Source organism: Mauremys mutica, chromosome 9, assembly GCF_020497125.1.
Source record: "Mauremys mutica isolate MM-2020 ecotype Southern chromosome 9, ASM2049712v1, whole genome shotgun sequence".
Classification (NCBI taxonomy): Eukaryota; Metazoa; Chordata; order Testudines; family Geoemydidae; genus Mauremys; species Mauremys mutica.
Genome location: NC_059080.1, coordinates 67,748,618 through 67,767,468, shown reverse-complemented (window position 1 = coordinate 67,767,468; position 18,851 = coordinate 67,748,618). Strand labels below are relative to the sequence as shown.

At 39.4% G+C, this 18,851-nt stretch overlaps 1 protein-coding gene across 4 annotated transcripts in view; it reads left to right on the top strand.

Moving 5' to 3' along the window:
- The window catches only part of PAX3 (paired box 3), a 103,937-nt gene that overhangs the window by 8,840 nt on the left and 76,246 nt on the right, over positions 1-18,851 (top strand). The window contains exon 5 of one of the 4 annotated variants that reach the window (XM_045029172.1): positions 2,024-2,032. The exons of the other annotated variants lie outside the window; for them this stretch is intronic. Coding sequence (XP_044885107.1) covers positions 2,024-2,032 — 9 coding nt within the window. The remainder of the gene's footprint in view (positions 1-2,023; positions 2,033-18,851) is intronic. 4 annotated transcript variants of the gene reach the window in all.

Sequence of the window (18,851 nt, the reverse complement as noted above, 5' to 3'; positions counted from 1 at the left end):
AATGCTGTTACTATTTTTGATAGCCCTGGCCCTACAGAGCCAGTTACCTTAATACCCTGAGTGCAGGATTCAGAGAGAAAAAAATCTGACTAGTAAACTCCAGAACCCTTTAGAATTACCTATAATAGAGATGCAAACAAATGTTGCGTCCGTCTGGAAAGCTAGCAATCTCCCCTTTCCAATGCTAGCACTCTGTTCAATTAGAAGGTATCAGACTTTTAGCTCATCTCTGATCCATTTTGCACCTCAGTCTTGTATGATTTAGGGGGAAAATTCCTCATTTGAAGGAAAGAAAGAAACGTTTTGGTTTTGATGGCAGCTGTTTAAAGCTGCTCAGAGATTTGTGATGTTAGAAGTAGTCCTGGCAGAGCTGGATGAAGGGAAGAGTGCAGATAAAGTGCGCAAAAGTGCTTGATAAATATAGTATATCATATGGCTTGGCAATTTATCACATAGATGTAAACACCACATATATAATTGTAATATAAACACAAATCTGAAATCTAGAAATACATTAGATCTATATCTAGCCATATTTCTATTTTGATTATAGATACTTAGATCTTGACACATCCACTACATTAATACTTAGTCCTGCCATGCGTGCAGGGGATTGGACTAGATGATCTCTCGAGGGTCCTTCCTGTCCTATAATTTTATGATTGCTATAGCTATATCTTTCTCTAAATATACAAAGGTATAGGCAACTTTTCATTGAGGGGGAAGGGCTAGAGTTAAAAATAATAAAATAATGGTTGTTGAATACATCTTTAATCAGTAGTTTTGTAAATTTGTCTACTTTAAGTAAAGGGAGATAAATTACCTTCTGTTCCAGTGTTTCTTTTATTTATTAATGCAATCCCTAAATTTTGGGGGGGCTAAAGTCCCCCCCAAGCTTCCAGTTGTCTATGCCCATTATATATAACTATTGATATTAATGTATATTTAGAGATAGATATAGTTATATAAATGTAGATTGGAATAGATATAGACGGTATAGATATTATATATTATATCAGGGGTTGGCAACCTTTCAGAAGTGGTGTGTCGAGTCTTAATTTATTCACTCTAATTTAAGGTTTCGCGTGCCAGTAATACATTTTAAAGTTTTTAGAAGGTCTCTTTCTATAAGTCTATAATATATAACTAAACTATTGTTGTATGTAAAGTAAATAAGGTTTTTAAAATGTTTAAGAAGCTTCTTTTAAAATTAAATAAAATGCAGAGCCTTCCGGACCAGTGGCCAGGTCCCAGGCAGCGAGAGTGCCACTGAAAATCAGCTTGCATGCTGCCTTCGGCACCCATGCCATAGGTTGCCCACCCCTGTATTATATGCATGTAGTCATATTATATACTTCTTATAAAGGCATAGTCCATAAATAAGGAGCTTGGAAGAGAAACTTTTATATGCCTTTATACATCATATTTTTGGAAAAACTGATTTATAAGGGAGTTGCATGTACCTGTTAATCTATATGTTAAATGCTGTGTTGGTTAATTTGATGGCTCCCTACTTTATGAGATGGCTGTTGTTTTCTGAGTGAAAGTTAGGTGGTTTTTAAAGATCAAATGATGGGTGCAGCAGCACAGAGTTCTTTCTCGGCCCTTCTCAGTGCTGGATCAGGAGCAGTGTTGCACTGGTTGGGAGACACGGCTGCGGCGGCTGCACTGGGTGACACAGTCTGCTTAGTGCTTAAATGGGACCCTCTGTTCTCCTACCCAATGGAATTGGCCCCCAGGCATGGTCACAATGTATTCTTCCCCAGTCATGCGCACTATTCCAAAGAGCCCTAGTCATCCCCACCCTCTACCCTTGGCTTCTCTGAGTGAGCAATTCAGGCTGCAGCAGACTAAATTGCCTCCTTTATTTCCTTCTTACTTTCATCTTGGATCAAACCCTCCCCCCCACACACTTTTTTTTCTTTTTTCTTTTTTGGCCTGAGGCTCACATTAGTGCAATTTCTGCCACCACCCCTCTTTTTGTGGGGGGAGTTTAAAGAAAAGAAAGATCTTAGCACAAAAGCCCCACTCAGTAACTAGAAAGCCGAAGCTGTTGCTGCTTCTATAGCCGTATGATGCTTTTCCTGTTTGTGAGTTTTGAGAAACATTTTTGCTTTGTACTGTAATGGAATTAGAGGACAGATGCTGACTGTAAATGGGACACGCGACTACCAGCCTCTAGCTTAAATATTTAGATGCAATGTTACAATTACTGACTTGATGCGTGAGCTTTGAAGTGGCTACTCATGATCTAAAGGGTAGCATAGGCTAGATGGGCTCCAAGATGGATTAATTTTGGTTGCTAGATAACCTTCAGGAGGATATTTTTAGTCCATTTAATTAGTCTGATTAATTTCCCAAAGAAGAGGGTTGATGTACAGGAACCAAATATCAATTTGTGTATCTCCATTCGTTTCTTCATTGTGGGAACGATGCTGGTCCAGTGGTTAGAGCATGGGCCTGGAAAGAAGCAGAGTAGTTTCTATTCATGGCTGTGTGACCAGAGACGTACCATCTCTTTCTGGTGCGGTTTTCCTATTTAGAGAACAGGGCTAAGTACACTTACTCACTTTTGTAAAACATTTTGTGATCTACAGCTGGAAAGCACTATATACGTTCTGTGTATGTCTGCCACCAAGCCATATTTTCTCTAAAACAAGTGACATGTCTTATTTGTCCTACTGTAAGCAATACAAACGCTATATGTAATTCAATAGTAAGACCACAAATTTTGTCTTACAGAGTTCTAATAAGTGTATTTGTTCTAAACGTTCCTAGTAAAAAAAAAAATCAGATACGGCATTTAAATGAGATAACTCTGTGATTGAGAGCAATTATTTTATTGAATCTAGAATTTCTTAAAAGTACTTTCAAGTATTTTATCACTAGGATCTCTAAGAATTAAACTTGTGTAATTAGAATGCAGTTACTGTACTCAAACAGTTGAAATAGACAAGAAAACAGGGAAATCTGTTTGACTACAAAGTGAGTAAGGACCGCAGGATTTATTATTAATATCGGTATTAATTATTTTTATAGTGATAGTGCCTAGGATGCCCAGTCATGGACCAGGACCCCTTTGTGCTAGGTGCTGTACAAACACAGAACAACCCCCCCGATAAGATTGCACCTATTATTGAACCTACAAATAAGCTAGGGTATGATCCAAGAAGGTGGTGTTGAGCATATCCAGAGTGGTGTCGAGCACCTGCAACTACCATTGACTTTAGGGAGAACTGAGGGTGCTCCACACCTCACAGTATTAGGCTCTGAGATTACTATCTTGAAGGTCAAATAAGGCAAGAAACATTTTCAAGGAGTGTTAGATGTTTTACTCATTGCACACCAATAGTGCCATATAAACAATATTGCTATCAATACCCCAAACAAGGGGGGGGGAAATGATTCCATTTAGCAACAGGGCCTCTGCTACACACAGAGAAATGACACCTCCCTTTTCTGAAACTATGTCTACACCAGCACTTTTGTCGGTATAACTTATGTTGCTCAGGGATGTGAAGAAAACACCCCTCTGAGTGACATAAATTACATCAACAGAAGCGCTGGTGTGGACAGTGCTATGTCGGCGGGAGATGCTCCCCTATCAGCATAGCTGCCGCTGCTCGTTGCGGGTGGCTAAATGATGTTGACGAGAGAGCTCTCTGCTGTTGGCATACACGCAGGATCTTACAGCAGCACAGCTGCATTGGTACAGCTGTGCCGCTGCAAGGTCTCGAATGTAATATTTGATTAATGATGGTTTTATTTTGTTTTGCAGTCTTAAAAAAGTAACCTCCTTAACTTAAAAGGGCTTGATTCCAACTCTTCTCAGTAAATACATTTTAAACAAGACCAAACCTTCCCTTCGCGATCACAGATTCATGCATTTCAATTTATATGACAAAAACTGACATTTCAAATCATCCAAGGAAACTATTAAAGATGTTATCTGCTTTGACTGCTCTCTACTTCTAAATTAATATTTGACTAGACTTATAGGGTAACATTCTGGAGTCATTGACCTCCATGGCTTAACTTCCATTGATTCAGCGTGACCAGGATTTTGCTCATAAAATTCTTACTCTGTCTGTTGGCAAACATCATGCAGATATTGCTTTCAAAATCCTTGATTTTAATGGGAGTTTTGCCTCTGAGGATTGGGCTCCTTTTGAACCCAACTTTGTAAGGTGCTGAGCAGTCTTAGCTCCTTGTGAAATCCTTAGGTTCAGGATATAGTAAAGGTTCACAAGATTGGGCACCAATCCTGCAAACACTGTCATATACTAGTAACTAGAAGTTTCATTCAATGGGCCTACTCATGTGCATAAAGTTACTCACATGGGTTACTGCTTGCAGGACTGGGTCCTCTATTTGTTTTATTCTGTTGAGGGCTAAATGATAATGGGGGGGGGATCTAATCGTGAACTCATTATTCGGGCAAAGTTCTCTCTGAAGCTAAGGATTTCTGGCAGAGCGTTAGTCAAAGTGACATCAGTTGGGAGGATAAGATTTTGTAAGTTAAAGAGATAAATTCAAATTTACAAAATAATCTTAAAATCATGAAAACCTTGGACAATAATTTTTGGGTGATTTTAAATGGTAATTTCTGTTGAAATAAGTGAATTTGTTATCTAATATTTGCTGGAGGAAGGTTTTGTTTTGTATTTATAGATAAGATGCATTTAGTGATAAGAGTGGGAACATGTACTTGGAAGAGGAGAACACATAAAGTTGATCCTGATAGGTTATTGAGAGTCCTCAGGGCTAACTAATAAAACTGTATTGGGAAATGAAGCAGAACTACAAAGTGCTCTCTGGTTAATTTAAGAATAAATTGAGTGAAACACAACACAATAAATCAGACCAGTGTAGTCAATGTGAATTTCTCCATATAAATGTCACTTGAAATGCTATGTAACGAACATGTATGGGGAGAGAGAGAGAACAAAATAAATAAATAAAAGTTTTGTATCCTTCCAAGAGTTCCCAAAATGCAAGGGTCTCTTGCTAATAAAAGTGATGTACAGTAACATAACTCACCACAAGACTTTGTTTAGTGCAGCGTGGTGCATAATTTTACTTCATTTGCCCTAAAGTACTGCTGGCTCATGCTGTTAAACTAATTCTGTTTATGCCTCACTTTTTCTCTAGTAACGTGATTTAATGAAATTAAAAAAAAGCACTGTGAGCATATTACAGTTAAACTGTTTCATGTGCTGAGAATATTTAGTTAGTTGGCCTCGGATGCAGTCTATGAGAGGTCATTTCTTTATTCTGGTAAATAAAGATTCAAGAACTATTAAGAATGTACATATATAACTAGCATGACAGTAAAAGGCAATTAAGTAGTCAGTTTTATGTCTTATCTTGCTGGTTGCCCTGCAGTTGTTTTACAACTAGGAATTAAAATCTGAAAAGGAAGTTTTCAGTGTCCCTGGCCAAATATTGATTAAGTAGTTGTTTGCTGATACCTTTGTTACCCATAAAAAGGCCAGTAGCTCTGCCCCTTGTTGTTCATCTTCCATTGTAACTGATTCTTAACCACAGAGATCAAAGCAGGATCATTTCAATTTATCTGTCTTGGAAAATCCTTCTTTGCTTCTAAAACCTCCATGGATTAATGATCAAATTGTCTTGGGGAGATGTGAAACTGAATGGATTCTTTATTTAACATGGTCTGAGGATAGGCACATTATATATATATACGGATTTTATGTTTATAATTAAATATTTCGGTTAGGTGTATCTCTATATATTATATCTCATGGAACTGGAAGGGACCCTGAAAGGTCATTGTGTCCAGCCCCCTGCCTTCACTAGCAGGACCAAGTACTGATTTTGCCCCAGATCCCTAAGTGGCCCCCTCAAAGATTGAACTCACACCCCTGGGTTTAGCAGGCCAATGCTCAAACCACTGAGCAATCCCTATATTTTATTATAAAGTGCAATGTAATTTTAGAGTACTAAGATGCTTAATATTTCATTGAGTTTTAATTAATTTAGTTTCATTTCACCTAATCTTGCTGTTGGTGACAGTTTAAAGGAAGAAAGAAAAGAAAGGTTATTGTTTACACTAAACATCGGTTCAGCCTAGTGGGTGCTGGGTGAGACTAAAACTTCCATTGAAGGCAATGGGAATTTAGGAAACTCATCGCATGGCAGGATTGGGCCCTAACTATAAGAATAATGCAACAATAAGTGCACTATTTTTTTATATGTGGCTTCATTATGATGATTTTGTAGGTGATTCTCATTTGCATCAGTGAGGATGAATGTTCTGCCCCTTCTCAAAACTATGGGGCAAACCTAATACGACAAGACATGTGAAAAGGATTATTTCCTTGAAACAATTCTCAGCTGTAGAACATAAACCTATTATATAAAATACATGCCGCCACATCCTCAATATGCAAATACAGCATATATAGCATATACAGTTAGGGCTCTTTTACTGATTTACAATTATGATATGGAATTTCAACTAAAATGCAGAGTCTGAGAGCCAGATCTTGGTCGCATGATTACACTGGCCCCACTGATTACACTGGGACTTTAACTTTAGATACAATGGTAGTGAGAATGGTATAAAAAGACAGATGCATTAGATACTGCTAGGGACATTGCTATTGATTTTACATGGAAGGTCCTGAGATACTAAAGCAATATACATCCAGCTATATCAAATCTATAAAATAGAGATTTTTTTTTAAAATCAGCATTTTACCAACTGTCTTTCTTAAATACATATTTGCATTTGCTTGAGCTGAAAATCTCTTGATAAAATAACAATCTATGTGCTCTTCACAAACACCTGGCTACTTTTGAAGATATTTTGCTCCAGTTTGATAGTTAAGATTCTTAAAAAATATTTATGGACAAAAGTTCCTTTAAAAATCCAAATTTTTAACCTGTACCTTTCAGTGGATCTCTGCATGATGAGAAGAGTCACATGTATTCAACATTATGATTTTTTAAAATGTTAGTGGATATCTGTCTTGGAGTAGAATTTCTGTCAAACATGGCCAATGTTTACACCATGCCTGAATCCATATATGGATCTTTCTTAAGGATGTGGCTCATCTTGGAAGTCCAAACAAAAAATGGCTATGCAGAAATTTCTTTATCAGCTATACTACCACATAGATTATCATAGTGATTTATATTACGTGAGGACTAAACAATCTTCAGCTTGTGTCTGGCTCGAGAGTCTTGCCCACATGCTCGGGGTTCAGCTGATTGCCATATTTGGGGTCGGGAAGGAATTTTCTTCCAGGGTAGATTGGCAGTGGCCCTGGAGGTTTTTCGCCTTCCTCCGAAGCATGGGGCAGGGGTCGCTTGCTGGTGGATTATCTGCTACTAGAAGTCTTTAAATCATGATTTGGAGCATTCAACAGCAGAGTCAAGGGAGAGAATTATTTCAGGAGTGGGTGGATCGGCTTATGTGGCCTGCATCTTGCAGGAGGTCAGACTAGATGATCATAATGGTCCCTTCTGATCTTGAATTCTATGATTCTATGAACATTTCAGTGTCCAGAAAGTTTATGCAACATAAATCAAATCCCTTTCACCTTACTCTTGCCTGTAAGAACATATATATGCCAAATTAAATAGGATTTGACCCATATGCATAACCCAGAAAACCAGTAACCGCCCCAGTTCTCCTAGCTCATTAGTTAATTACTTTTCTTCACTTTATTAAAATGCACCTTTCTATTGTTAACATGGCACCAAAATTCTAAATTTAATCAAATCAGACTTAAACCCCTCCATAACCCATCAGAATGATCACTCTCCATATCCTCAACCACTTACTCAGAGAAAGGTTGGGATAAAAGCAGGAGGCCTTGCAGCAAGGTCAACTGACTCAGGCTCTGTTAGATGTGGGGAGTGATTCCATAGCTGGAAAACCCTTCATTGAAAGTGGCTTTCCAGTAGCTCCTGCCTATTTAAATCTCAAGGCTGTTAGTTTGATCTGAGCTGCTGTTCTAAGAGTTGAAGTCTCTCATGTAGCCAGGACCCGGTCATAAGAATCAATCAGGTAGCAAAAGCTCAGTGATAGTTGTTGCAAACTTACCAATAGAATCATGGAATGTCAGGGTTGGAAGGGACCTCAGGAGGTCATCTAGTCCAACCCCCTGCTCAAAGCAGGACCAATCCCCAGACAGAGAGCTTAGTGGGGAAAAAAATCATGCTATTGACCAACGGAGATGGAAATCATGTTTCTATGGGTTTCATGAAAAGCAAAGTATCTTGTGGTTCTCAACTCAATATTTTTAGCAAAGGGAGGACTTTGAGGAAAAGAGAAAAATGTCAAGTGTTTAGCAACATTAATGTCTGACTTTCCATTTCCCCATTTTCACTAAGAAAAACAGTCTGTCCTAGATCAAATTTGTGGATTCTTGGGAAAATTGCAAAACCCTCAGTGGACAATACTGATCTCACTTAACGTATCAAAATCAGGAGTAACTCTAGTGAAGTCAGTGCAGTGACATTGGTGTAAGTAAAAGCAGAATCAGGCCCTCTGTGTTTGCACGGAAGAACTGATACTTCCAAACAGCTACTAACCACTTTAGGACCCTGCAAACTTAAGTATTCCTTACTTGTGCAAGTAGTTCCAGTGAAGGGAAAACCACTTGACTGAGTAAGATAGGAGTAAGGGTTTGCAAGGATTACTTAGGTGAGTAATGATCAGATCTTTACGTTGCAATATTTTGCAGTAAGGCCTTCAGCTTTTCATATAATCTTGCATGCCTTTAATACAGAAAAAGGCCTGGAACGTTTTAACCACTCTGTGTGGCATGAAACAGTTACTATGTACTTTGTGTGTTCTTTGCATACATTTTTAAAACTGATAAGTAACACAGAGGAAATGGCTCCATTTGTGAATCGGTGCACTCAGTTCATTGACTTAGAGCTAGTCTACACTGGCAACGCTAAAGCACTGCTGTGGCAGTGCTTTAATATGGCTTGTGTAGTCATGGCAGAGAGCTAGGAGAGAGCTCTCCCAGCGCTCTAAAAAAAACACCTCCACGAGGGGCATCACTACCAGCATTAGTGCACTATCTACACTGGCACTTTATAGCGCTGAAACTTGCTGCGCTCAGGGGGGTTTCTTTTCACACCCCTGAATGAGAAAGTTGCAGTGCTGTTAATTGACAGTGTAGACAAGCCCTTAGTGATTCAAAGTTATAGTATTATACAGTCGATGTTACAACTGGAAAATAAATGTTAGGTCACTGAGTCCACCCCCTTGCAAGTACAGTATATAGGGCCTGCTCCTGCTCCCTTTGAAATCAATGGGATCCCACTTCACTGGGATCAGGATTAGGCAAAAAGTGCTCCTAATATTTGATTTTGCATTTGGAATGCTCGTTTTCCATCAAATTCATAGGACTCAGATGTGTATGTTGTAGAACGCAGACCTTCTTTTTAAATAGTCCATTAGAGCAAACTGCTTGTCCACCACTTCTGATCAGCATGCAAGTTGCTGGCTGTATGAGTGGCTATTTCACATGCTGTTCTGGGTTATTCAGGGTTTGTTCAGCCCCTACTCATTCTCCAATGCCTTGCCTGCCTGCCTCTATCTACTGAATGGGAAAATATAGCTGGCTTCCAAGTCACTCCCTTCCCATGGTAGACATGGAAAATGGCTGCACATGGCAGCCATTTTGTTTGTCTGGTTATTACTTCACTCCATGTATAAACATACGTGTGTGCATAAATATTCTGCAGCCAAATTGTGCCTTCATTTACATCTGAGCAACCATGATGTCTTTAGTGAGGCTAAGCAGGTGTAACTGAGGCTAGAATTTGGCTTTGCTATGGGAACTGAAAACTTCTTGAGTTTGAGGGAACTAGAATAGAATCCAGCTCACTTTCCCATAGATGTGTTAGTTTTGTAATGTTAACAAGCATTAAAAATAGTAACAAAAATTTACTTCTGTTGGTAAAGTAAGTAGGCCTGACTCTGAATACAAACAGGGAGCAGGTCTGGTTAGTAAAAAGATGACATTTTTACAGTCACTTTTCAGAGAACTAGACTTTAAAAGGCTGTAGCCAGGCCCTGATCCAGCCAAAATGGTCTTCACAGCTGCCAGCCCTTGGAAGCGCTGTTACTTATTGTGAAAATCCCCCTAATAGCTGATGCTAATACTCCTCACTTGATCCAGATTCTTGGGCTCCCCAGTGGCTGAAGCTTAATCATGATTTTGAAGGGAGGTATACTCGTTCTCTGCCAGCTGTATTTCTCACCCCCATTTCCCAAACAGAAAAGCCGTTGGAGTTTTGGAAAAGAAATCAGGGAACATTGCTGGGATGCTCAGGGAATCAATGGGCTGGAGAAGTTAAAAGTACTTTTTTTCCTCCTGGCTGATATGTCTTTCCTTGAGGAAAGTTAGAATGTGGGATTTATGCTATTTATACTATAAAAGAGATGGAGAAGTGAAGGCCAATGGATGACACAAACATTTCTCCTAGTCTGACCTCAGGAAAAGATTTGTCAATAATAGAAGAGCATATCAGGGGCCAAACATTGCCTGAAGATTTAAAAAAAAAAAATCCCCCCCAAACAAGGTCCTTCCAATGTAGTGGTCAGAGGTGAGTGGTGGGACACTTCCAAATCTCCAAGGAGAATCTTAAATTTAAGACAACCTGTCTGATTGGGGAATAGACTGTTTCTAACACCATCCATGACTGTGAAGGAAAGTCACTCTAACTTGGAATTAGACCAACTCACATTTGTTTCTTGTCCACTGGCAAGAAATTTAAAGGGAGCCAGAATTAGAAGTTCTGCAGCATAGAAGAGGGAGAGCTAATTTGGATAAGTGGCTCTTTTTTACTGGATAGACTTCAGATTTCAGCTAGTCTTTGAGTAGCACTGCTTCCTGGCAATGCCAAGGAAAACTTTAGCTGGCCAGGGCCCATTGCTTAGAAGGAATCATCACGTTCCGACTCCTGTATACTAGAATATAAATACATTGAGAATGTGTTGATATATAGCTCTGTGAGTGAAAAGAGACATTACCAGTCTGGTTTATGTTTTGTGTGCTGTATCTTTAAATTGAGAGGGGTCTGCAGGAGCAGCTGTGAGCCAGTTGCCATTTTGTGTTCAGTTCAGGTACAGCATGTTACTGAGTGAGTCACTGTGTTTTCTCCCTCTCATAGTTGTTCTTTTTATTTGTTTTTCGCTATCTGAAATTTAAAGTAATCTAGACTGAAAATGAGACTGCTTTGCTCTTCGTGTATGGGGAAAATATAACAAGGAATGTCACACTCTGTGGCTTTTATATGGGACCATACAAATAAAGGTCCTGCCTGCACTTCATGGACACTGAAGATTGCACGGCACTTTTTATAAGAGTAAGGGTTTGCTCCTGTGTGTCCTCTCCCCACATCTGCAAAGAGTGCTGGTGTCTGCTTGACTCCCATTATCAGGTACCTGCATTAAGTGATATTGCATATACATAGGGCTTAATCCAAAGCTCGCCACAGACAATAGGCATTACTATTACAGCTTTCTGCTGTGAATATTCACCAATACAAATGTAATGTGATATTTGCCTTCTGTGAATATTGGTCCAGATGTTAAATACTACTTAGGGTCCTAACTCCTAAATGGCTTTGAGGATTTGGACCATTCTTCTTAAAATTCTCTGTTTTTTCTGAACACTCCCAGTGAGTACATTTGCTCGGATATTCACAGATGATGGACACAAAAGGAGCACAAACACAGTCAAAGGGTATTTGTTAAAAATGTAAATTGGTATTTCCTCAGCATATTTTGCAGTATTAGCCCAACTTTTAAAATATGTCTTTCTGTGAAGGCATCTGTGTTAAATGGATTGACTCCAGAGAGAAATCAAAAAGGAAGTTCATAGTTCACTGTGTTTATTAGATAAATTGGTACTTTCTGTTATAAATATTCTTACTGGAAGAAAGGTGTGGGCTAGTGGTTTGAACACAGGACTGGGAATCAGGAAATCCCAGCTGAGACCTAATTTCAGCTGAGCCTGATCTGAGCAAATCACTGGGACCAGAATTTTCAAAAGTGCCCACCATTGGATGCCTCAGTTTTATGGGTGCTCAACTGCAGACACATAGGGTCTGATTCTCAGAGATTCTTCTCGCCTGCCTTCTTGGCTTTCAGATGTTCACATTAAATGGCTGTATTGCTGTGAATTATTTAATGAGCCTTTTTTTACACCGCAATGTAAACATTCGATAATGACATTCTCAGGGTATGTCTATACTACCCACTGGATTGGCAGGCAGCGATCGATCCAGTGGGGATCAATTTTATCATGTCTAGTCTAGTCTAGATGTGATAAATCGATCCCCGAGTGCTCTCCCATTGATTCCTGTACTCCACCGCCATGAGAGGCGCAGGCAGAGTTGACGGGGGAGTGGGAGCAGTCGACTCACTGCAGTGAAGACACCGCGGTGAGTAGTTCTAAGTACGTCAACTTCAGCTACGTGAACGTAACTGAAGTTGCATAACTTAAATTGACATCCCCTCTCCCCCAGTGTAGACCAGGCCTTAGACAGAGGAGGAGGTTTTGTGGGCCTGATCCAAAAGCCTGTTGAAATGAGTAGAAAGACTCCTATTGTCTTTAATAGGCTTTGGATCAGGCCCTAAGATACTTATGTTGTTTCCTTCCCTGTTTTTTTTTTTTTAATCTGATGAATGTAAGTATTCCTGAGCAGGCGAGAAGAATAGTGATTAGAATCAGGCATAGAGCCAGGAGGGGCTTTGGATGCTTATTGCCCTGGTACTGCATCTAAGTCCTGATCTGCAGTACCACTAACAAGAAACTCTATGTGGATTCTGCAAATTGTGGAAAACTATTGGATGTACTGGATGCTCTGGGATAGGAACAAACAGTCACCAGGTCTTGACTGAAACCAATAGGTATCTATCCTTTTTATCTGCTGTATTTTACATTTAAATCTAGGCTAACCACCTAAAAATGTATTACAGGGAACAATCTTGCATCTGCCGGGAGATGAACTGAATGTTCCATTGCTGACATCTATGATTCTGTGGAATCAGGCTACACAATCAAACACACAAACAATCAAGCAGAGTAGATTGCCTGTGGAAAAGCTGCTCACTCTTTAAAAGGAAGAAAAAGTTTTACAGCTTAGACTAGTATACCCTAGAAGGAGGTGTGTGTAAATTTTAGATGAGACAAGTTTTGTGTGGAGAATAATACACTTGTAAAGAATGCCAGGGTGGATGTCTTTTCTTCTAGTTATATGTTGGTGAGCATCAGTCAGCCAAGGAAGAACTTCACAGGCCTATGGCAGAAAGTTGCTACACTCCTTTAGGGGACAGGTTTTCCTTGAGGAAGAGCTGTTTATGCCAGGCATTGACATTTTTCTCCTATGGTAGAGAAGGTACCAGGCAGCCTTTGCATAAGGTGCCAAATTCGGAGGTTCCCTGCCTGTGGTGAAGCTGATATATCCAGAAAGGGGTTACTAAATTATCCAGCCAGTGGTGTATTTTGTTGCTAGCTCATAAAGATACTTCAGAAAAGCTGTTTCCCTCTTGAGAATACACCATCAGATTGCACTTAAAGAAGGGAATTATCAAAACATGTTCCCCATCCAGGGCAGATAATTCCAGATATTCCTACTTCCCTGCCCCTGAAAAGTATTCATCAATGGGACTTATTCACATACTGTAAATTGCCTCTTAGCTGAGATAACAGACTGTAAAGTGTTTCCATATAATCAATACAAGTATATTACCGCTATGCTTTTACACAGCTGGGGATGGATGGTGAACTATATGTCAAACAGCATGTACGTGAAACTTCATGCATTGTAATGGGAGGTACATGTGCAATGGGAGAGTAAATGCCATAGGAGTTTTAATTAATATCCACAAAGTATTCCACACATTGTGGACAGATTTTTGTTTCCAGGATGTTGAATACAGAAGAGGGCACAATTTATGGTGACTTATGTAAACTAATGAGAATGATTAGAAAATGGGTACAAGCAGCAGTGTCATCTAACATGCATTGATACATTCTGTGGGCATGAAAAACAAGTGTAATACAACTTAAAGGTTTCAGAGTAGCAGCTGTGTTAGTCTGTGTTTGCAAAAAGAACAGGAGTATTTGTGGCACCTTAGAGACTAACAAATTTATTTTGAGCATAAGCTTTCGTGGGCTAAAACCCACTTCATCAGATGCATAGAATGGAACATATAGTAACATATGTTCCATTCTATGCATCTGATGAAGTGGGCTGTAGCCCACAAAAGCTTATGCTCAAATAAATTTTGTTAGTCTCTAAGGTGCCACAAGTACTCATGCAACTTAAATTGTACAGAGGGTGTATGTGTGTGAAAGTGAACAGCAGAGAATGATGTGGCTGGCCAAGAAGAGGCTGTTTCTGGGGGAGACTCGAGTTGTTCTGTGGTGGGGCGAGAAGGCCGAGATGTGACTAACAGGCGGGTGCAAAGTAAAGCAGACATATTAAAAATCTGCTTCCATCACAGAAGACCTCCCCAACTGTCCTGGCAACGCACAAAAGTCTGCTCCCTTATTGCTGTGGAAAAATCATCTTTGAGAATAAAAAAATGTTCCAGTGTATCATCACCACCATCCATCTAATGCACATTCCTAAAGGGGAGAGAGTAGTCCTTGCACTGGACACTGTGCAGTTGGGTGGCAGCAGTCACTGCAGAGCTATGCTGCTGTGGTGGTGCGAAGATGCCTGTGCAGTATTCTGCACAACAGTGGCTATCAGGGCAATGAAGCTCAAGTCCGCTAAATACTCAGGAAGGCCATCAGGGTACAGAAGGTGCTGCAAGTACATCAGGAAACAGTGAGAGATGCGGCTTTTGTAAGTATCTTATTTGGTCTGCAATGTCTGCTGTGAACTGTGCCTCAGTGGGCATCTGCAAACCACATTGTATAACAGACTGTTCCTGTAAATTACAGTATTTTGCCCAACCTGACACTGTAAAGGGATCTACATTTGTCTTGCTTTGTTTATTTAACACTGCAGAACCCCAACTTTATTTGTTCCATTAACTATGGCTTCTTTTCTGTGTGTGTTTATTTTACAAATTCCTCTTTTACACTTCCATTGCCGAATGTGGTCTAAGCTTTAAATGAATATTTAAATAATCTGCAAGGACCTTTCTTGGGATCTTTGTCTTTATCTTTATCTCTTTATCTAAGTTGTCTCTTCCTTTAGAACAAATCCATGTAATGGGAAAAATCAATCTTCTGCAAATGTATCATGCATGTCCATGTAACCTGACTTATATTACCCATATCTGGTTATCTTTCAAAGAGGGAGGGAGCTCTTCTTATTACTATTATTATTATTTGGATGTCTGAGTTTAGAATTTAAAAAAATAATTTGTTAACGTAGTAGAACATGCTTAATCTACTAAAGCATGTGTGGTTAAAAGACTTAACTATAACTAATGCAGAGCATACAGAACTGATCATTGCACTTGAGCTACAAAGCTCAGGGTTGTTCTGACCCATGGGTTTTGGTTCAATCCATTATGGAATTAGGGACCAGCTACAAAAATTGGAATTTTGGATCCAAACTTCCTCTGCTGTGTGGGTTTATATAGTGGGTTTGTATGTCTCATGGACTGGGACTGGCACAGGAGGGTGACCAATTGCACCCCGCATATAGGGGTCTAATTGATAGGCACTCCTGCTGTGCTCTGAGGCATCCCACCATCAGGTGCTCCTTTGGAGCAAGGTGACTCTTCACTGGCCCCGACTCCGTATTGTGCTTAAATGGTGTCACCTCGCCATGGTGACTGCATGGAATAGGCACTAATAGCACATTGGGGGTGGGGGCATGACAGTCGTTACACAGGGGGTTCTGGAGGATATCCGCTTGCCAAGGTGGCACATGACGTGAACAATGGCTGAACTATGTGAGGTTTGTGATATATAGGACAACCGACCACAAATCAAATTGTAGTGCATTGCAGTAACATGGAAAAAGAATGGTAACACAAAGCACATGTGAGACAAGGATGCTGGTTTCATTGTTGCACATGCTGTATCAACTGGGATATCTCCTAGCTATCCCAATGGCAGAGAGGCTGTTGTAGATGATGTTTTCTTGTGTAGGAGGAAACAATGGTTTGGCACTTCACCATGACATGTACTTCAAAAATGTAATTGGTGGGTTTGGCCTTGGAAATGGCCAAGTTAAGGAGCAGAGAAATGCCCATGGCTGTTGAAATTCCAGCCTTGTTAACCACTCCCATGGCCAGATAAGTCTGCAGCTATTGAGGCTGCCCTCCAGAGAAGGATCACACTGCACCACTCTTATTATGTGTGCTCAGGGTGCTACATGTCCTTTGTATGTTTCAGTTCTCTTTCACAGTGAGAAAAATCCCCCCCCCTTCCCTGATCCCCCAGTGGAGCCACACTTAAAATTTCCATTTCCTTCAATGGGTGTTCTCATGTAGTACCTCTGTATAACATGTGGAACAGGAATCTTTAATTATGAACAAGCTGGCTGTGGAGCAGTACTATGATTCTGTTTTATATCATGTTTGAATTATGTTTTCGATTTTGATGCCTTCAAGACCTTATAATGCTGTGACAGGTTTTTCCTGTAGTTCTTCCTCACATGAGTAGTCCCTTTGATTTCTGTGGAATTTCTTACATTAACAAAGGCTGGACCTCTGGCCTGTCATAAAGCTCACCTTAATTTTAAATATTTTTGCACCCAACTATAATAGAGCACATACAAGCACTGCCTAATTTGTACAGATAGACAATCCAGATGACTAAAATCTTGTTGCTGGAACAATTAATGAGTGAGTCATTGTGGAAAGTTAGTTTAAAAAAAAAAGAAAAAAAAAAGAAAAGTGATATTCATATTCACCAGTAAATCTCAGAACAACTTTAATGGTTGCATCAAACATTGGAAGCTAGATCATAATTACATTTGAGTGGAAGCATAAATTTGAGAGTCGTTTCCATGGATAATAGTACTTTTCATTTGAAATAAATATTATCAATTACCATTTTATTGTATGTCTGCATTGAAAAGAAGAAAACAACTCATATTTCAACCCCCCAAAAGCACGATTGGAAATGACTCATAATCCGTTTTAAGATCTTACTTTTAAAAATTAAGATAAAAGAATGAACAAAATATGGATAAAGGTAGAGATGGACCAAGGAGGGCGTGTTTTGTAACATCTTGTCAACTGGGCTTTGCTTTTTCAAAACCAAACTCAAGAAACAAGAGTGCTCTTGATTCTGGTTCCATTTTATTTGAGTCACCAAACTTTGTGTTGGAGTGGAGGTGGGTAGGTTTGAATTAAAGTTTTTTGGTTTTGCCTCAACTGTAATTAAAACACACACTTGGAAAAAGCACAAGAGATTTTTATTTTCTTGTTTACACAGAGCATTATAGATTCTTAAAAGTAGTTTCCATAAATAATTTTTAAACTTGATATTTGCCAACAAAATTTAAACATGAAGACAGTCTAGAATTCATTATGATTAATAATATACAAATATGTATGTGTAAACAATGGAAAGTAAAAGTTAATCATCCCTGATACACTGTGGGATTGGGAATGAAGAGACCTTGATTCTGTTCCCAAGTCTGGCACTGACTTGCTCCATGACCACAGACAAGTCACTCTACCTGTGCCTCAGTTTCCCCATCTGTAAAATGCTTACCCGTCTTATAAAATGTTTTGACATAGAAAAGTGCTAAATGAGGAAAAGTATCATTTTTATTATTGTACTCCCATTTGTAGTTTATTTTTAATTTTGTTACTATTTTATACCAGAAATGTAACACATTTTATTGTGTGCAATAGGCACCTGCTCCACAGATACAGAAATAGTATAAAAGCTACAAGATGCCGACAAACACTTGAGACATATCAGGCCTAATTCTGCATTTCTTGTGAACTAAAACTCCCATTGACTTCAGTGGGCGCTGAGATGCATAAAGAATGCAGGATCAGGTCTAATATATTCATTTTATATATTTACTGTCAACTCCTTTTCTAAAACTTTTCCCTAGTGACTGTACATCATTGATTCAAGTGTTAATGAAAGACCTGCTCTCTTAAATATTGGTTGCTTATAGTGAGGCAAGCAAGAGAATTCAGGATATCTGTTCAATCTGTTTTGCATGGTGACAAGTTTCAGAGTGGTAGCTGTGTTAGTCTGTATCAGGAAAAACAATGAGGAGTCCTTGTGGCACCTTAGGGCAGGTCTACACTATGGGGGAAAATCGATATAAGATACGCAACTTCAACTACGTGAATAACGTAGCTGAAGTCGAAGTATCTTATATCGAATTACCTACCGTCCTCACGGCGCGGGATTGATGTCCGCGGCTCCCCATGTCGACTCCGCTACCGCTGTTCGCGTTGGTGGAGTTACGGAGTCGACATGAGCGCGTTCGGGGATCGATATATCGCGTCTAGATGAGACGCAATATATCGATCCCCGAGAAATTGATTGCTACCCGCCGATACGGCGGGTAGTGAAGACGTACCCTTAGAGACTAACATTTATTTGGGCATAAGCTTAAGTGGGTTACCCAAATAAATGTGTTAGTCTCTAAGGTGCCACAAGGACTCCTCGTTGTTTTTGTTCAATCTGATTAGTCCTATGAAATGATAAGAAATGAATTGAGGCTTCAAAAATTTGTACTTCTACATAGATTTGTTTCAAGAGGAATTAGTAGTTTAGTGACATAGTATAAAACACACTAAGGGCCAAATTCTTTATGCCAGCATAAATACAGAGCAACTCCTTTGTTGAAGTTCCCCTGCATTTGCAAACACTGTAGCTGAGATCAGAATCTAGTTTTATAAATGTGTT